The sequence below is a fragment of the Cnephaeus nilssonii genome, assembly GCF_951640355.1.
Source record: "Cnephaeus nilssonii genome assembly, chromosome: 13".
Lineage (NCBI taxonomy): Eukaryota > Metazoa > Chordata > Mammalia > Chiroptera > Vespertilionidae > Cnephaeus > Cnephaeus nilssonii.
The window spans coordinates 36337494-36358902 of NC_137084.1; the positions used below are offsets into that span (position 1 = coordinate 36337494).

General features: G+C 36.5%; 1 protein-coding gene across 3 annotated transcripts; it reads left to right on the forward strand.

The window, feature by feature from the left end:
* Window positions 1-723: 723 nt before the first annotated feature.
* On the forward strand, window positions 724-21350 carry RNF141 (ring finger protein 141). 3 transcript variants are annotated; one of them, XM_079787234.1, is made up of 6 exons: window positions 724-843; window positions 3192-3385; window positions 6286-6394; window positions 9381-9562; window positions 11829-11936; window positions 17251-21348. In XM_079787234.1, exons 2-6 carry the CDS (start codon window positions 3243-3245, stop codon window positions 17399-17401), a joined length of 693 nt encoding a protein of 230 aa, XP_079643360.1. In that variant the 5' UTR covers window positions 724-843; window positions 3192-3242; the 3' UTR covers window positions 17402-21348. The 3 variants fall into 3 exon arrangements, 2 of the variants coding, with proteins under 2 accessions (XP_079643360.1, XP_079643361.1); XR_013814360.1 differs by lacking the exons at window positions 11829-11936; window positions 17251-21348 and adding an exon at window positions 7046-7159 and having other exon boundaries at window positions 9381-9519; XM_079787235.1 differs by lacking the exons at window positions 724-843; window positions 3192-3385 and adding an exon at window positions 7046-7159 and having other exon boundaries at window positions 17251-21350.
* Window positions 21351-21409: the final 59 nt, after the last annotated feature.

A 21409-nucleotide genomic window follows, 5' to 3' on the forward strand; every position in this document is an offset into this window, starting at 1 on the left:
ATCCACAAATGATTGGGAAGGACAGGTGTGGAAACATTAACAAGCATGAGAAGTAGTTTAATTTAGCTGCTAAGCATAGAGGCGCTGGCGCCAGCATACCTAGGTTAAAACCTTGTTCTGCTGTTTACTGGCCGAGTGCTTGGAGCAATGCTCGTAAGGTGTTTAGCATCGTTTTTGGCACACAGGATGCTTAATGGACCACAATTATTGACTATGTATGTTCTGAAAAGCCGTAACATCGCCAATACCTGTTCATAATAATAATAACAATAATAATAATAGCTGCCATTTATTACTGTCCAAATGTTCTCTTTTATGTTTCTTAATCTAGTGAGGCAAGCATAATCAACCCCACTTCGTGGTAAGGAACGAGATAATCTTTGTGTAACTGGGAGGTTGGAGGCCTAGTAAGTGGTGGCTTGGAATCCAACCCCTGACCAAACCAGGGTTCCAAGTGGCCTCTGTCACCAGGGGGCCCTCCGCCCCTCGCAGATGGCGCCAGGAGAGGCAGCAGTCGGCCAGGCCGTACCCACGGCCGCCCCATGGAGCCCCTACCTCGAGGAGCCTGCCCGGCGAGGCCTCCACTTGGGCACGGCCCCCGCCTGGGCCTTCGCCACCACCTTCCCTCTCAGGTCCCCCGAGCAGCAGAGCACGCGAGCCAAGGCCGAGCTCTGAGGAAGGATGGGCGCTGTCTCCAGGCAACGCGCTTTACGTCACTGACGTGCGACGGTCGCGCGCCAAGCCGCCGCCGCTGCAGCCCGCCGCCGCCGCCGCCGCCTGTGGGCCTGAGTGACGGGCCGGGGCGGCACCTGTGCCCCCGGAAGCGTGATGCCTTGAACCTGGGTGAGCTCCGCAGCGCCGTCCTTTCGTCGTCTCCCGTCCTGCCTGCTCCGCGAACCTGGGGCTGAGACTGGAACCCCGGCCAGGCCTCGACTGCCGAGCCGGGCTCCAGTGGGAGCCGCCCTTCTAGGTCCGGCGTAGGGCGCGGAGCTGGCCTGGGAGGCCCTGCGGGGACGCACCGGCTCCTACCCGGCCGTTTCCAATGGCCTGGTGTGGGGCGGTGGCTTGTCCCGTTTGGGGAGAGGATCTGGGGGAACTGGAGAGAGCTTGTCCTTCTCGAGCCCGGAACCGCTTTTGAATATTGCCGCCTGCGCAGTCTGTCGGATAGCGGACCTGGCTGTTGGTTAAAAGCTCCAAGTTCAAGTGCGCTTGAGGAGGGGCCGAGGCGGCGGGGGTGGCCGGCGTGATTAGTAAACACACCGGTAATGTTGAAAACCACGTGCGCCCCGCCGCACCGGACATCCCAGATTAAAATCCCTCTGCCTTGTGACCGCAACTCACACGGCCAAGCCGATCTACTTAGCGTAGCTGGCCTTCCATTTCTAAATTAGTTTAGGCTGCTCCTCTTCCCAAAGGTCTGACCTTGTTGAACCAACTACTACCTTGAGACCCGGCTGAGACGAAACGTTTCCTTGCTAATAATTGTTATTTGTATGTTTGCTGCAAAATGTGGACTTACTATTATTACTCAAATCCATCCCCAACCCCTTTATTTTAATTACAGTGTAATTAAATTACACTGCATAAAGTTATTCTGACCCTGCATGAAGTTATTCTTTTCCACTCCCCTCCGCCCATTCTTACTGCTATGAATGGAGCTCCATCCATTCAGAATTTCATCTGGGGCATCTCGGACCAAGACCCTAAATTAGTCCCTGCTATATTGAAGTCACCTCTCTAAGAAGTAATTCTTTCTGAACTCGAAAATAGTGTGGATTTTTTTTTTTCCTTTCCTTGGATGCTGCCTGGCTGCCATTTCTAAATTATTTCCTCCTTAGTATAATTGTAGATTTCCAAAAATACGTTCTTTGTCATTTCTTGTAACTGAATTTTGTATTTGATGTGTGTGGCCCCATCTTTCTTAGTTCACTTCCAAACACCTGACACACTTAACCTTACCCTTCTGCCAAAAAAGCAGGGAAGGTCCAGAGAGGATTCTTACAAGTCTAGTTAGTGTTTTTTTCCAAATACGTATGTAATGTATTTAGTAAACATAGTGGTTCGCTCACAAATCAGTATTCTTAATCTCCAAGTACTCTCGTTTTGTAGTTTTTCTTTATAAAAATTTTCTTCAGAACAGGCATTCCAGGCTCTATAGTGACTCTAGTTTAATTTGTTTCACTGCATATCTGTTGTAGCTGCTGTTAATTTCTTATCTTGCAGAACAGCTTACAGATACAGAGGTTGAGTAAGGAATGAGTAATAAAAGTGTATCCTTAGGGACCTAGTTTTTAGTGCTTAGTTTTTATCACTGATGTTTTTTTATTACTGACCTCAAGATGAAAATAATCGATTATTTCAATTACGTATAGATATTTTCTAAATACTACAGTACTTGTGAATTAGTCATTTTGTTGCACTTTCAGGCTTTTCAGCTTTTCTTTAATCCTTTTATGAATGGATATGGTTTAAATTTTACCGGTTGGGTTGGGTTGGGTTGGGTTGGGTTGGGTTGGGTTGGGTTGGGTTTGGGCTTGGGGGTTGGTTTGTTGGTTTTGCCAATTGCCCATGATGTGATTTTATATCTTTATAAAGGATATTTGAACTACAACAATTCACTTGTTAGAAAAAGAAGTGATCAAGTGTATATTACCACCCACTAAAGAATGTGGCATTTTTGGAATCCTTGATATTCTTATATTTCAAAATAACAGTTGTTCTTTATTTAAAAAAATCTTACAAATGTTTTTTGAAAGCACATTATTCTGCTATCAAAGACTAAATTATAGGTGGCACAGTAGTATGAGAGCTGCTAGTTCTTTGAGAAATCTTGACCAGAGATTTGTCTTTTGCTGAATTCTATGCCATTGGTTTGCAAATTATGTTCCCATGCAATACTATTGTTCCATGATCCAGAATAGGGGTGGGGAACCTTTTTTTCTGCCAGGGGCCATTTGGATATTTATAACATCCTCGAGGGTCATACAAAATTATCAACTTAAAAATTAGCCTGCTATATTTGATCAAATATTTAATTAACTCACCCCTAATGCCATGGCAGGACCAAACCAAATCATTTTGCGGGCCTTATACAGTCTTGGGGCTGGACGTTCCCACCCCTGAGCTAGAGGGTGGATATATTGCTGTTTTTATATTATATATAGTAACTTTTATACATATATATTTTACAGAAACTATGTGAAGCAACACTCTTTCTGGATTTCAGAAGACATCATTTCATCATGGGACAACAGATTTCGGATCAGACGCAGTTGGTTCTTAACAAGTTACCAGAAAAAGTAGCAAAACATGTCACATTGGTTCGAGAAAGTGGCTCCTTAACTTACGAAGAATTTCTTGGGAGAGTAGCTGAACTTAATGATGTGTAAGGCTTGCTCTTTTTCATTTTATTTTCCTGCTTATGTATGACCCACATGTCATGACTGCCTATGAGAGGTAATCAGAAGTATTGATGACTTAATGTTTTCAGCAGCAGTTAGCAAATATTTATTGAATACCTACTATAAGGCTTTCTATGTGGCTATTTTAAAATATGTAATAAGAACAAAAGAGATCGAAGGAACATAAAATTAAATTTTAAACACAGGCATATAAATTGTTCTTGTTTGAAAGCACTAAAGAGGTACATAACGAGAGTATGCCAATTAGCCACTCTAGAGAAAGGCTCCTAGGATAGTCCTTGGGCACTCAGGTTTCTGTATATCAGCCAGTTCATCTGGTTAATAAATAAATCTTCTGTGTTTGTTCGCAGAGCTATTGTTTTACCAGAGAAATACATATATAGTAATAATTCATTTATCATCACAGAAGAATAAGATATTTCAGTTATTAATACTTTCTAATTAGCGAACATCTTTAAATCTCTAACTCTTGAATAGATTAATGTTTTAAATGGAATATACATTTTTCTACCTTAATGAGCATATTTAATAGAATTTAGTCTTTTGTTTGTGAATTTATTCTTTATTATATCAATTTTTATACCAATCTGTTATAGCAGCTATTAAAATACACAGGGCTCTTTGTCCCTAAATGGCCCCAGATTATTATGCTTTTAAAATAGTACTTTTTCTTTGTGTGTTTTCTCCCCTAGTGACAGATGAGCAGATGTCACTTCCTTCGATTAAGTCTTTCTGTGGCAGCACCTACATCCATGTATATATATCTTCTGTCTCTCTTGGCATGTAATTATGAAATTGCCTTTTAAATGAGATCTTAAAGGTTCTCTCTTAAGTCTATTCAATTTAGCTAACATTCACTGAGCCCATAGTATGTGCAAGACACTGCACTGAGGGTTGGACATTTTAACTGAGGCCTAAAATGATTGCCCAAGGATTAATGGCAGGTCCAGATCTCCCTACGTCTGAAGTTTTTTTTCATTAACTCACCTTAACTATCCCACTCTAACCTCTCTTTAAACCCCAAAAAAGCCAATCAAAATCACCAGGCAGTCTGGACCCACTTAGTATAAATATAAACTATTAACAGTCCCTATTCATAGTTTAGGGCAGTGATGGCGAACCTATGACACGCGTAGCCATTTCTGATGACACGCGGCCGCAGGCCGAGGATGAAACATTTGCTGCTCCTGAGGATGAAACATTTGCGACTAGAGTCTTGGAGTTAGTTTTTTCCTCAAAGTGACACACTACCCGAGTTATGCTCAGTTTTTTGGCGAAGTTTAACACACCAAGCTCAAAAGGTTGCCCATCACTGGTTTAGGGCAAGGTACATGAACCTGGTCCCTAGCTTTGTGATAGCTATATTGGTTGATAAGAAACGTACTTGGCTATGTGGAACACATTTAGATAAAGAAAAGGAAATACAGTCTTTTTATGGACATGACTAGAGTCTACTGTTATTAGCCAGTCATGAAGAATAAAGAGTGTCTTAAAAGTTAAAGTTGTTTTAGAAGATCATTTCTTTTAAGAGCACTGGATTTTGTTTTGTTCTTAAAGTCCTGTATATTTATATGGGTGGATCCTGTATTGTTATATATGTAAATACATAGAAAAAGAGCTAGGAGGCTGCATACAGGGTCTCTGGGGAGTCAGTGGAAACGGGGGGGCATCAAGGGAGATTTTACATTTTACTGTGTGTTTATGTATTGTGTGATCTTTTATAATAAAAATGTAGCCATCAATTTTTAAAACTTTAGCATCCCTTTAGAGTCTCAGAACTTATGTAAACATAGTCTATTATAACAAAATTTTGCCTTTTCGTCTAAAGATACTGAATAAAATGTGTCCTGTGAAAGCATCCACAAGCTAAGTTTACTGTGTAATATAGAGGTGATGGTAAAGAATATCTTCTTCTCATTTATTTAGCACAGAAGTTTTCTGACTGGATTTGGTTCATAAAACCAATTTTCACAGTCAGAGCTGGGCATTCATAAGTGCAGTGCTGTCTGAGAAATACAGATGAAGCGTGGCTTGATAGCTAGAAAACAACTGGGAACTGGCATAGTTGAATTACATTCCCTGGCAGATTTTGTTACCTCAGGCTAGTTGCTTAATTTCAATGGCCTCAATTTATTTAGCTGTAAGTCACTTAGTTCTGGGTGTGATATCCCCATTGATGCACAGACATAAATGTGACTAATGATAGAAGGGAGCAGTAATATTTAAGTATGTCTTTGAACTAATTAAAATTAGCATTGATGGCGATATTATTTTCTAAAAGTCATATTTTTATGTTAGAATACTGTGGCTCTCTAGATGAAAATTACTCTGCCCGGGGAAGCTATTTTAAAGTGTCTCAAAAGCATTTGCTTGATCCAGTCCACATTACCTAAAAACTTTTTTCCCAAAGTGATGTGTTAGTATTGTTGCTTAAATAAGGACTCAACCAAAAGCAAGATTTTTTTCACACTGTATGTACATTGAGGCAATAGTCAAATTAGGATAAGTGAAACCAGCTTGGTTTTTCTTTTAAATATCTGTTTCCTTGGATATGTTTTTCGTGGATGTCTTTGTTAGAAATTTAAAGATCATTAAGATATTAGATATGACAAACAGATTTATAAATATCACTCCACTATGCTGTTGACTTTAAAAACCTTGGAAATTAAGTTGTATGTTTAATCAAAACTTCCTCTATCCCTGTGTTTAAGAATCTAATTATTACAATCATTATTGTTATTTGACTTTGTGTTTTTTCTTCAAATTTTTTTCTTATTTAAAGTGTTTCTTGAATCTAGTTTTATGGTTCAATTATTTTATATGACTTTTCATAAAATAAACAAATGTGTTTGTCTCTTTTCAGAACCGCTAAAGTGGCTTCTGGCCAGGAAAAACATCTTCTCTTTGAGGTACAACCTGGGTCTGATTCCTCTGCCTTTTGGAAAGTGGTTGTACGGGTGGTCTGTACCAAGGTGAGAGTGACAGAGACTTCTGATGCAGAACTTGAATTATTTTGGTGCTAGAACCACATTTAATTGTGTAATATAATATGGTTGAAATAAATGTTACTAATTTGGTTATAATTAACTATTTAAAACATAGTTTTGGTACTGCTATTACCTTCCAGGTTAACTGAATCTCACTGGTTGTATAATTACTATATAGCAGAGATTTTTATAATCAAGAAAGGTGGTAGTAAACCCTCTACCTCTCTTTTTATATTTAGCTAGTTATGGAATCCTAAGGCGACAACCTACATAACTCTAAGATGACTCCTTAAAAATTAGTTATCTTAGGAGATCATTTCTTTTAAGAACACTGGGTTTTATTTATTTAATAACTTTTAAATCCATTAGAAAGGTTTGTGTGTTTTTTGTTTTGTTTTAGTAATTTTTAATTATAGAATGGATTTTCTACCATTAATACACTGTCTTAGTTCATCTTTAAATTTTAGATAATTGAATATATCAACTGTGTTGAAAAATATAATAGCTGCTGTCATAGAGTATTAGGAAGCCTCATCCACCAATGGGTAGATTAGAATAGTTTTTAACCTTTGTGAGGCCAAAGAACTTTTGGTGAAAATGAAGGAACGAATTTTATTAGGCCTTCTTATATCCCAGCTCCTACTCTACAACAAACAAATGGTGAAATCATCCATGTGCATATAAACAGTAAATTGGACATTCATGAGTGCCCTGAAGTCTATTCCTGACCAACCCATAAAGAACTCGTGGGTAAGGAGATTTTTTCCTTTTGTGTCACGATCAGCAAAGGCTATACATTCTGTCCCACCTCACCCCTAACCTTATTTTTTCCAATTCCTCCCTCCCTCATTCTATTCCAACCACCCTGGGCTCCTTGCTGGACTCCTTGTGCTCCTTGCCAGGTACACTTCTGCCTAACAGGCTTTGCACTTCCTATTCTCTCAGCCTAGAATGATCTTTCCCCCAAATGTTGATATGATTCATTCTTACACCCCTTTCAGTTCTTAAATGTCACCTTCTCTGTGAGGCCTTCCCTACAACTCTTTAGCATTTCATCTCCTCTGTTTTATCTTCTCCATAACACTTCTATCTAATCTGTATTTTATTGTCTGTCTCTCCTACCTATAGTATAAATTCCATGAGGTCAGGAGTTTTGTTTTTTATACAGACTATATCACCAGTGCCTAGAGCAGTGCACATATTACCTATAATAGTAATGTGTACTTAATAAATATTTGTTGTGCCCTGACCAGTGTGGTTTAGTGGTTAGAGCATAGAACATCAGCCCACACACTGAAGAGTCATGGGTTCGATTCTCAGTCAAGGGCATGTACCTGGATTGCAGGTTCAATCCCTGGCCCCGGTCAGAGCACATGTAGGAAGCAGCCAATTGATGTGTCTCTCTCACATCTATGTTTCTCTGTCTTCCTCCCTCCCTTCCACTCTAAAAAAAAAAATCAAAGGAAAAAAAATATCTTCAGGTGAGGATTGAAAAAATAAAAAAATATTTGTTGCAGTTTGATAAACTTTGCTGTTAAATACTATGTCTATGTGAATTATTCCCTGATTTCGTCTAAATTTACAGTTTCAAAGGAAGATTGGCCCAGTTTCTTTAGCTCTGAAAATCTATTTTATAATTTATAAATTCCTATCACCTTTATTTCTATTTGTTCTCAACCGCACATATAGTCTTTTATTACAAAGAATATTACATATTTGCATTTCCATTAAGATCTTACCATCCCAAAATTTAATCAAATTTTTTTAAATTAGCAGTGGTTCTGCCGTTTTTATACATGGAATCTGATTCATACTTGATTCTCAGTTTTTCTTCTCATCGTCTTCTCAAGTAATAAACAATAGATGTTAGTTGCAACTATTATTATTTTCATTCCAGATATGGAAATGTTGCTATAATAATGTTTTTTTAATATGTAACCTCACACTTCATTTTCTCATATCCCCAGTTCCATCAACACCTACTTCATTCACGGTTTTAATGCCCTCTCTATATTTCTCCCTGCATTCTTCATTTCTTTCTAAGTATTTTGATTTTGTTCTATTTATTTTGATATGTACTTAATAGGTTTCATTGCTTACTTCTGTCCCCACAGTCTTCTTATCATCTCCTGTGCTGAAAGGAAGTCTTTTACATCTCTAATGTATTGCTGATTAATTCATGTTCTTTGCCCTCAATCCTACTGCCTTTGCTCATTTCAAAAGTGAAGATATGCCCCACTCCATGAGTCCTCAAATGAAAGCAATATTATCCCTCCCTACCTGTTACCTCACTCTTGCCCCAAATATATCCTCACATTATAATGTAAGCTAGAGCAAGGCTAAGTACAACCTGTAGACACTGGTTCATTTCATTTAAAATGAGTTTTTACTATACCTCAAAATGGCCTTCTGAGAAAAACTCAACCACTTTTTGTTAGGATTTACTTCAATATAATTTTCTCACTTTAGTTTGGGAGTTTGGGTATAAAGTAGAACTTAAGATATTCAAGAAAACAATCTATTGTTTCAATTATAGTAGAATGGCATGTTGTTGGATTCAAATAAATGCCTTTGATTAAGAAATCATTTAAGAAATTAAAATGAAGAGAACTTTCAATACTGATCTCTAAAATTCATTTCTTAAGTCTGGGAAAGTTGCCTGACCTCGCAAATCTAAATAAGATGATGCCTAATCAACCCTACAGAGTTATGTTGAACATCAAATTAGATAAATCTGTGTAGCTCCTGTGAACCCCACAAATGTAGGAGACAAATTTTTCATTTGCTCAGACTCTTGTTCTCTTGTTGGAAACCTGGCACACTTCTCTTTCCTAGGATGTTTGACTTAGTATTTGTTCCCCTTTTTTGGGAAAAAATTGACCAGAGAAATTATCAATGTTTTTTTTGCGGGGGGGGGGGGGGTCATATGTGTGTATTGTTATTGTTTTTTTCCATTTCTCTGTATTTTTAGATTAACAAAAGCCGTGGCATTGTAGAAGCATCACGGATCATGAATTTGTACCAGTTTATTCAGCTTTATAAAGATATCACAAGTCAAGCAGCAGAAGTGTTGGCACAGAGCTCCACCTCTGAAGACCCTGATGAAAACTCGTCATCTGTAACATCTTGTCAGGCTAGTCTTTGGATGGGAAGGTACACGATACATAAGCACCATTTTTCTCTTATTTTCCAGTATGCAAGCTACTGAAATCCCATTCATATTTTTGCTGGTGCTCTTTGTGACATCTTAAATCACATTACTTTTTGTCTCAATAGATATTATATCTCAGATCAGCTTTTGGGTCATTCTGTACTTAAGGACATTGTTAGAGGGCCCAATTAAAGAAAAGTTGAAGTGGCTTACGCCAGGTAATATTTCTGTCAACTTCATTTCCATAATCCACTCTCTACATGCTTGCATTTAATGACAAAAGAGTTATAGTTAATACCCCTCTTATAATAGATATTTAGGTTCTTACATCAAAGCCCTTCAGGAAATTAGGTCCAAGAATGGCAGAACCATTCCAGTTTTTTAATTGGAGCATTAAAATTGTAAATATTGGCTCCAGGATTTGGCAGTGCATTCAGGAATGAACAAGTAGTTGGTGTACATATTGCATGTGCCAGAAGGAAATGAAGTCAGCCAGAGTTTTCTATGATGGTCCTTGTTTACTCAGGCCTAATACATTATTGTTCTATCTAAACTTTCTTTTCCTTCTCTATAATGTTTTTGGCATGTGAAAGCTCCCACCTGTTGCCATTTGACAACCATGATCATAATTTAAATTTGTAAACACCTCATTGGAAAGTCTTCCCTGGGTCCAGACATGTTGACATCCTATGTTATTGTCATACAGAGTAGACAGCAGAAACCTGTATTGACAGTGCCTTTTACCTTAAAGTTAAAAATATGATTAACAAGAATTTCTCTTCTATTTCTCTAGTTGCATTTTCTGGTCTATTCTTAACCAGCTGGTCTCCAAATACTATGTTATAGTAAAATTGTATATTCCATTTATCATTTTCTGTTTATATTTAATAGGATTGTTTGGTTTTCTAGGTTTGGGCTGTACAAGTGTTACTGAAATTCCAAATGAGTTTTATAGCATCAATAGAGTCCCAGTGCATGAATTTGTGCACCAGTGGGGTCCCTTGGCCTGGCCTGCAGGATCAGGCCAAAACCGGCTCTCCGACATCCCCCGAGGGGTCCCGATTGCAAGAGGGCACAGGCCAGGCCGAGGGATCCCACCGGTGCACAATTGTGGCCAGGGAGGGATGTGGGAGGTTGGCCAGCTGGGAGTTGACTATGGTAGGGCTCCAGGGCATATCCGGCTCATCTCACTCTGCCTGACCCCAGCAGCAAGCTAACCTACTGGTCGGAGCGTCTGCCCCCTGGTGGTCAGTGCATGTCATAGCAACTGGTCGACCAATCGACTGTCTGACCCCTGGTAGTCAGTGTACGTCGTAGTGAGCAGTTGAGCAGCCTTAGCATATCATTAGCATATTATGCTTTGATTGGTTGAACTGACAAATGGACACTTAGCATATTAGGCTTTTATTATATAGAATAGGCAGCATTAAGGCTTATCTTTCCTGTATTTTGTAAAGTTAATCTTTCAAAAACAACTATCTGATTTTCTGCCTTTTCTTTCTCCTTCTTCAAAATGATGATTATTTATACATAGTATTTTAAAAGCCAAGAATAGTATTTACTATATTTAAGCTCTATGGTAATCAGTAAAATGAAAGTAATACTTTTTCCTTATTGCAATTATCTTAATGAAGGAGATAGGGTGTTATTTCTTTTCATGTGCCCTCGAGACTAGAAAATTTAATGCCAGATCAGTAGGTTAAGGCTGCTTTTTGCTTCTGTATGCTTTTTGGTTTTCAGTTACACCCTGATACACTAGTTCATAGAAAACCAGACTTTTTAAGTTGAAGGGAATCTTAAGAGGTATTTATTTGCTTCAGCCTTACATCTCATGCATATTTCTATTAGTGGTTTACATTTATTGAGTACTTATAGGGTAGTAGGCATTGTGATGAGTGCTTTACATTATAGACTCATTAAATCCTCACAACAACCCTATGGGAATACAATTATTGGCCTATTTCAGATGAAGAAACTGAGTTTAGACAAATAAATGACATAGACAGACATTGGCTTAGCTGAGATTCACATTCAGGCCTGTCTGGCAATACAGCTGTGCTTCCAACCTGCATTGTTATTCTCTGGTGCGTAAAGATCCTGTACTACAGTGCTTCCGAACTTTTGACATTCAGTGGTTTTGAGGAGGAGCTTAAGATTCTAGCAAGCTGCCAGGTAATATCACTGCTGCAGATCCATGGATAACACTTTGAATAGTAAGATTCTGCTGATGACATTTAGCCAAGTGAAACTGCAACTTTCACATTGCAGGGTGAAGCAGCTGACTGATGAGGAGGAGTGTTGTATCTGCATGGATGGTCGAGCTGACCTCATCCTGCCTTGTACTCACAGCTTTTGTCAGAAGTGCATTGATAAATGGTAAGTGATCTGGTGTCTTCATGGAATAGGCAAAGGTCAAATGGGAACATGTATATGAATAAACTTCAAAAAATACAAAAATATTGTAGTTAAGTTTGAGATTTTGTTCTTTAGCACTTCGGATTTTATGACACGCCTCCTAATGGTTAAAAATATTTTTATACCTAAAGTTTATAAAATGTGGGGGTGTATTTTAGTTTTGTCAGTTTACTTTTGCTGTAAGTTGATTGGTGCTTGACTTGAGTCAGAATCATATGCTTCCCTTTTTCTTATTTCTGCATTGTTCCTTTACGTGTGATTAGAAGAAATAATAATTGGACCTGGAGGGAACTTGGGAGATCAACTGGTCAAGCTCATTAGTATTTTATAGATAAGAATCTCATTTAGGAGAATTTATATTTGATATACAATTAATTATACTTCAAGTACAGTTTGATGTTTTGACATGTGTACACATGCACATCTTCACTATACAGATAATGAACTAGTCCATCACCCCAAAAAGTTACCTTTGTGTCCAATTGTAAAATCTCTTTCCACCCCTTCCTTCCAGTGCCCAACCACTACTCTGCTCTCAGTCACTATAAAATAATTTGGATTTTCTAGAATTTTTATAACTGAAATCATATGTAACCTATTTTTGTCTGCCTTCTTTTATTCAGTATAATTATTTTGAGATTTACCTATGTTGTAGTATGTGTCAGTAGTTCCTTTTTATTGCTGAGTAGTATTTATTGTACGGATACCAGAGTTTATTTATCCATTTATCTGTTGATGGACATTGGGTTGTTTCCAATTTTTGGCTATTACAAATAAAGCTTTTTTTTTTAACTTTGTATTTTTTTTTTACAGTTTTTTTTTTTTTCTAAAATAAATGGAAATGCAATCTCCAAATTTAGGAGCTAAAAACACTACTTTTTTTCCCAGAACCTGCCTATCTATCCAAAAGTATGAAATCTAGATCTCTTCAAATATCATCTTTAAGACACTTACCTTTATCATTATATAAATAAAAAGTAAAACAATATTACAAAACCACTTTCACTTATAAGAAGGACAAGGTTTTAGCACAGTCTTTTTTTTTGTAGTGATTTTATTCTTCTATGTTTTTATTGATTTTTAGAGAGAGAGGAAGCACATACAGTCTTGGCAAGCTTGTGGAGAAACTGGCATTTTTATATATTGTTGTTCAGTATATAAATTGGGTACAACTGCTTTGAAGGACATTTTGGCTATATATGTTAAATTAATATTTTTTAACCTTTAAAAGCAACTTTATTGATGCATAATATACACACAATAAAATTGCCCATTTACATATATATTTACATTTTAACAAATTTTTACAACCATGTAATTATCATGACAATCAAGATGTAAAACATTCCCTTTCCCAAAAAAGTTTAGTGCCTGTAACAAAGTCAATAATAGGAATCAGAGATTTTTGCTTATATTATGTTGATATGGAAGTCACAGATACTTTCTTATCTCTCTTCACTACTTTGAAATCATGGCAGTTTTCAGACTCACTAGCTTTACAAATAAAGCTTTCTATATATTTGTGGACAAGACATTTTATGAACATATATTTTGGGGTTTTTTTCTTGTATAAAAACCAAGAGTGGAATGGCTAGATCATATGGTAGGTATATGTTTAAATTTTTAAGAAACTGCCAACTGTTTTCCTAAGTGGTTGTACCATTTTACACTTTCACCAGCAGTATTGAGAGCTGCAATTGCTCCACAACCTTGTCAATACTTGGTTTGATCAGTCCTTTTAATTTTAGCCATTCTGTAGATGTAGAGTGTTATCTCGTTGTGGTTTTAATTTGCATTTCTGTATTGACGATGTTGAGCATCTTTTCATGTGCTTATTTACCATCCATATATCTTCTTTGGTGAAGTGTCCGCGGACCACCTGTTGGCAACCACTATACTAGAGGTCCGTGCACAAATTTCGGATCCCTAGGCCTGGCCAGCGATCAGGGCCGATTAGGGCCTTCCAGCTGCCAGCCGAGGCCTTCCTTCATTTCGCACTACCCCCTGGTGTTCAGCACATGTCATAGCAAGCGATCAAACTCCCAGTCGAACTCCCAAGGGGACAATTTACATATTAGGCTTTTATATAGATAGATAGATATCCTTTATCAGATATATGATTTGCAAATATTTTCTCCCATTTTGTGATTTGCCTTTTCATTCTCTTAAGAATATCTTTCAAAGAGTATAAGTTTTTAATTTTGACAAGGTCCAATATATCAGTTTGTGATTTATGGATAGTGATTTTAGTGTCATATCTAAGAAATCTTTGTCTTATCTTCTGAAAATTTTATAGTTTTTAGGTTTACATTTGGGACTATGATCCATTTTGAGTTAATTTTTTAATATGGTTTGAGGTTTCTATCAAAATTCTCTTTTTATATATGGCTCCTGTTGCTCCATCACATTTTGTTGAAAAGACTATCTTCACTAAATTGCCTCTGCACCTTTGTTAAAAAGCAATTGTTCAAATACATGTGAGTATATTTCTAGGTTCTATTCTGGTCCACTGATCTATTCATCTATTTCACACCATTATTGTAATATCTTGATTATTATCTAGCTTCTATTAAGTCTTAAAATCAGGAAGTGTTAGTTCTCAAACTTACTTCTTTTTTAAGGTTGTTTTGACTATCCTAGGTCTTTTGAATTTCAATGTGAGTTTTAGAATCAACTGTCAATTTCTACAAAAGAAGTTGTAAGGATTTTGATTGGGATTGTGTTAAATAGTCAATTCGGAGATTTGACTTAATAATATCCAGTCTCCCAATCCACAAAAAAAAACAAAAACAGTTTATTTCTCCATTTACTTAGTCTTGTTTAACTTCTCTTATCAATTTTTGTAGTCTTCAGTGTTGCATATCTTTGACAGATTTATCCCTAAGTACTATACGTTTCTTATACTATTCCAAATGATATTTTTAAATTTCAATTTATAATTGTTCATTAGTATTTAGAAATACAATAGATTTTTGTGTATCAATCTCGTATTCTGCAACCTTACTAAGCTCATTTATTAGTTTTTATGTTTTTTGTAGGTTTTATAGGATTTTCTTGAATGTCTCTTTAAACATTTAAAAAATATTTTTTCTGGATAGAGAATTCTAGACTGATAGTATTTTTTTTTTCAGTACTTTAATTATATTGCTTTATTCTCATTTTTCTTGCATTGTCGCCTATGAGAAATCTCTTATCCTTTTTTCCTATGTGAGTATTGTACTTTTTTCCCTCTTGTTGCTTTTAAGATTGTTTATCGTTATCACTGGTTTTGAGCAGTTTGATTATGATGTGCCTTAGATCAGTCTTCTTCCCGTTCCTTGTGCTTAGGGTTCATTGAGTTTTTTAGATTTGTAGGTTTATGGTATCATCAATTTTGGAAATGTTTCAGCCATTATTTCTCAAATATTTTTCTGTTCTCTCCCCTCTCCTATTGGGACTGCAGCTACACATATGTTAGACCATTTGAAGTTGTCCTACAGTTCACTGATGCTATTTTTTTTTTCTTATTTTAGTCATTTTCTCTGTTTGGATAATTAATACTGCAATGCCTTTTCAAATTACTAATCTTTTTTTCTACAGTGTCTAACTTGCCATTAATTCCTACCCAGTATATTTATTACTTCAGTTATTGTAGTTTTCATCTCTAAAAGTTTTTTAATATCTTCTATGTCTCTACTTAATGTGTTTGGTCCTTCCTCTAGTTCTTTTTAAAATATATGGAATATGGTTATCATAACCTTTCCTTTTCTTCTCTGCTAATTCTAACATCTGTGTCAGTTCCTAATTGGTTTTGACTGATTTTTCTCTTCATTTTGGGTTGCATTTTTCCGCTTCTTTTTTTTTTTTTTGCCTGGTAGTTCTTGATTGGGTGCCAGACATTGTGATTTTTACCTTTTTGGGTGCTGGATATTTTTATATTCCTGTAAATATTCTTGAGCTTTGTTCTGGGATATAGTTACTTGGAAACAATTTAATCCTTTTGGATCTTGCTTTGATAATTTGTTAGGCAGGACTAGAGCAGTGTTTAGCTTAGAACACATTATGTCCCACTAATGAGGCAAGACCTTTCAGAGTACTCCATGCTCTGTGAATTATGAGGTTTTCCAGTCTGGCTGGTGGGAACAGGCACTATCCCAGGCCCTTTGTGAGCTTTGAGTATGTACTCTCAAATGCTTCTGGGTGATTCTTCAGCCTGGAGTAGTTTCCTCACATGCACACACTGCTGAATATACTCTAGGGGGACCATCTGTAGATTCTGGAATTCTCCCTTTGTGCAACTTTCTCCACACCAGTTCTCTGCCCTGTAACTCGGAGCTGCCTTAGCCTCCTGAGACTCTCAGCTCTGTTCCTTCAACTAGGGGAGGAGCCTGCCAAGTTCCATCTGGGTTCCCCCTGCTTACTCTGTGGCCTAGAAACTCTCAAGGCAGTAAGCTGGAGCAGTTGTAGGGCTCACCTACTTTGCTTCCCACCTCTTAGGAATTATTGTCCTTTGTTGTCTGGTCCCTATTGGCCAGAAGCAGAAGTTGACTGTTTTAAAATTGTGATTTGTGCACAGAAGAGCACACATAATTATTTTTGTAAAGTATCTCTCTCGGAGGAACCAGAAAGGAATCTGAATAATATATGCCAGCTCTGGCTTTCACATTTAGTTTTGAAACAGATCTCTTAGTTTTGCACAACAGCCAAAGAGCAATTGATATAATTTAATTACTTTGGTCTCAGATTTCACTGAGAGATGAAGAGAAAAGCATTCTCCCTGCATGACATGTTTCTGGCTCAAATATGGTAGTTTTAAAATTTCCAAATTAATGTTTGATAAGACAAAAAACATCCCTTTGAAAAACATAATCTTATTTAAGTGATCATATATAAGCTCTTATTCTGTCAGGAAAATTATTCTGCATGTAAAGTTATCTTTTATTTTAAATCTTAAATTCTTCCATTTTGTTGTTTGTAGTGGCAAAAGAAAGGGAAAAACCTAAATGTTCTTCTATGGGAGACTAGTTAAATAAAAGGTGGCTTATTCATACAATGCATGTTTAAAAGAATAGACAGCTCTAACATGCACTGATACATAATGGCCTACAGGACATACTGACGAACTGGTAGTGGTTGCCCCTGGGGATAAGAATTAAAGATTTGGCTGGAGGGAGAGATTTATTTTTCACTGTATACTTTTATGCTATTTACTTTTTTAAAAACCATTTATATGTATTACTTTTCAAACAAAACTGTTTTTAAAAAAGAACTATTCTTTAATCGACTTCTCTAACAGGAGTGATCGACACAGGAATTGCCCTATTTGTCGCCTGCAGATGACTGGAGCAAATGAATCTTGGGTGGTGTCAGATGCGCCCACTGAAGATGATATGGCTAACTATATTCTTAACATGGCTGATGAGGCAGGCCAGCCCCACAGACCATGACCTTGAGTGAAGTGTTTTGTTGCTATTGTGGGCTACAAACACTTGGGTCATGGGGAAAGAATGCAGGGATGTTGTGGCGCAGTCAGCGAGAACTCACTTTTCCCCACCCTCTTATTTTCGCCTTTCTGACAATTTGTCCCATTTCTTTTGATAAACTTTTCATGTCTTCCATTTATGGTAAATTAAAATTTGCTACTGTTCTAGACCATTATTTTCCTATTATTTATCTGTTCTAATATAGCTTATTAGAACTAATTGCTCTTGAATCCTTTGCTGCAGTAACAGCAACATTTCCAGAGGCTTCTGAAACACTGCTATTTTTCAGGGTAGGAGCATTCTGGAATAAACCATAAACCCTGGCCAAAGTGGCTCAGTGGTTAGAGTATCCCACGCACCAAAGGGTCTCAGGTTTGATTCCCAGTCAGGGCACATACCCAGGTAGCGGGTTTGATCCTCAGTCAGGGCACATATGGGAGGCAACCAGTCGATGTTTCTCACATCGATGTTTATCTCCCTCTCCCTTTCTCTCTTGAATCAATGAAAAATGTATCCTCGCATGAGGATTAAATAAATAAATTAATTAAATAAACCATGAATGTTAAAAAGTTGTAGCCATCTGAGAGAAAATTTTATATAACTGAAAATGTAGAATACGTCAAAGTGCATGTTACTACTTAAATTAGTTTTTCTGCTGGAATCTAAGGAGTATGTATGCCCCCTTGTGGTTAATTATTGCTCCTTTAATAATTATTACTTGAAATGATCCACAGTTATTTTATAACTTTAGCTGTGCGTTTGAAACTATATATTTTTTACTTAAAAGCCTTTTTCCCCCCTCATGCTGTATAATTTGGGTGAAGACTAAAAGTTGGGTGTGATTTTGCCTTGTAAATGGATTTTTGCTGGGGAATCTTCTAGAAATGCTTTTCCACAGCTGGGGAACTGTTCTAAATAGCTTTTGATAAAGCTCATGTGTCTTGGAGTTTCAGAAGGAAATTTTTATCACAGATTCTAAATGTTATATGTCCAAATTATGGCGAATCATTCAATATTAGTTTATGGTGCTTTTATTTTAACTTGAAAGCATCTTACTGAGGCCAAGTCCTCAGACTTCTTAGACTAAGAAAGAAGAAAATAGGATGAAGCCTTTTAACCATAAGTACATAAAACACCTCTGAAAATTAGGAGATAATTTGGTTTTCTTACTGTTCATTCCACTTCCTTTGAAATACTTTGAAGGAATTATAATGTTCATTGGCATTTCAACCATTTTTTAAAATTTTACTTAAAAAGTAAATTTTTGTTTTATGTTAAACATTATGATATCAGCATATAATAAAATCAGGGCCTGATGTTTCCTTTTAAAATAATGTTAACATTCCATGCAACTTTTCTGACTTGTTGGTAAGTTACAAATATATTCTGAAGTACCAAAGTATACAATTTAAATTGCTTCATATTGATGGCAAAATTTTTGGATACTAGGATTTTTTTAATAGGCATGCAAATTAAAAAATTCATTTCTAAGCAAAATGTCTAACTAAATATGGCTTGATTTTTACCCCCAAAATACTGATAATGAACTGGTTGACATTCATGCTGGGGGCAGGTCAGTACCAAATAGCTAAACACTCACTGGATATTTATGCAGAGTGCTGAGGGTTCTATCACATCGACCTGGCGATGCCTTTTATGGTCATGAGACCTTGAGAAAGTCCCTTCCTCTGGTTTGTAGGCTCATACTTTAGAAACTGAGACTTTATTTGTGGTTTTCACACTTTTATTTCAGCAGTAGAATCTTTTTTTTTTTCAAGTAAAATCTTACTCAGAACCTCTAGCTCCATGTGCTGAATGTGCACACATGCACATATACACCCTACACCACTTACAAATTTCTTTATGTAAATTTCATATACTATAATACTAAATATTATCAATCAATGAAAATCTGTATTAATGCATTGGTGATATCCAATGTATGAGAATTTGGTGAGTAGCAGAGTTGTATGATGGGACTTGTTTTTTAAATTAATTTTTTACCAAAAAAATTTGTTTTAAATTAAATTCAGGTCAAATTTGCAGAGCCCTGACTCTCCTCCATGATCGTTAGTGTTCTATGGGACATATTTTGAAAACGTTGGGATAGATGATCCCCCGATATCTTTTTCAGCTCTAAGATTTTAAATCCTTCGGATTAGACTTACTGAGTCCAGTTCAGATTGCCTAATTTAAGAATGTTTCTGAAAATGAGCAAAGTTGCTTTACAGATTTCTGGATCTTTCCCAGGTATAGCCAGTGATTTTATCCCTCAGAATCCTTCACCTTCAAGGAATTATTTAACAGTGAGAACAGAAACTTGATATTGCCCAAACCTTTTTACTTTTCAATATGAGCTCCAAGACACTAACTGATCTACTGTGAAACAAAATGTTTTTATTAGCCTTATCTAATAAATGAGCAGTTTTTGCTCACTCCACTAAACTGGGTGATAATTCTTTAGATGTGAATATTAGGTATGTTATAATAACTAATCATAAAAAGTTGTAAATGTGTTAATGGATGAAATGTACACTTTTTGTATTCTGTACAGCTTTGTCTTTTTTAATTGTGAAGTACTTAAATGCACTTACTATGATAGGAAGTATAATGTGTGCCTTTATTTTATGTTGTAAAGTTTTCCCTATCCTAACTCAATAACAAAGGTTTGACTCATATTCCAGTGCTATAGAATTTTAGTTTAAGAAAATAGATTTGACTATGTACTGAATTTAGAAGTGGAGAATAATAGTATGTGTTTTATTCTTAGGGTAAACTGATATATTGTGCAATAAATAATCTTTAACAAGTAAATTTTACATTGAAAAGATTTTTTCTTATGTAGTTTCACATTCTCATGTGCCAAATGCTTATATTCCTTAAAGGACGGTTTTGTGTTGTGCTCTGGGAGGTTTTGATGTTTGTGTACTATGTTTTAAAATTCATTTCAAATTGGACTCAATTTTCTTATACCTAATATATATCTGAGTAATAAGGCTTCTTGAAAGTACCTTTTGGTTCAGTGATTTTTAACATTGGTAAGTTGGATTTATTAAAAGGAAGTGTGAAGAATTTGCATTTTACTGGTTTCTTCTTCATTAAGTCAGGCTTATCCAGGAATAAGAAAACTACTTGGAGGTCAGGGAAATCAGCTGATCACCCATATTTATGCTGGACAACACAATGACAATATAACCAACAGTTTACAGCAGACTTTCATTTTTCTTATCTTTTAAAAATAATTGATAAAATATTCCATACTATGACAGTTTTTGTTTGTTTTTTAATATATATATATTTTTTATTGATTTCAGAGAGGAAGGGAGAGGGAGAGAGAGATAAAAACATCAGTGATGAGAGAGAATCATCGATCGGCTGCCTCCTGCACGCCCCACCCAGGATCGAGCCCGCAACCCAGGCATGTGCCCTGACCGGGAATCAAACCGTGACCTTTTGGTTCATAGGTCGACACTCAACCACTGAGCCACGCCGGCCGGACCCTATGACAGTTTTGATGTTTACCTTGTAAAATCATTTCTAAGATAAAATTAATGTAATTAGAGAAGCATAGTAGAATTTTAGTGCTGAGAAGAGAAAAGCCATTTATAAGAAGTGGTAGTTTATAATTAAATTTACTAATATATGTCATCATGGAGAACACATTTTGATCTCAAAAGACATAAAAGCCTCCAGATATATTTTAATCTTGCAGCTGTGAATAGTCTTATTCTCTGGCACCCTCTGTCTTTCTGTTAAGATATTTATTTAGAGGTTGAGGGTATAAAAATTCCTGAGGAACTATATCTGCCTGATTAGTGTTCCTTTTGTAGTTAGTTACACTTGTTTTTTTTTTTTAATTTCTTTATTGATTAAGGTTACATGTGTCCTTATTCCCGCATTACCGCCCCCCCCATCCCTCCCACTCATGCCCTCACCCCTCTATTGTCTGTGTCCATTGGTTAAGCTTATATG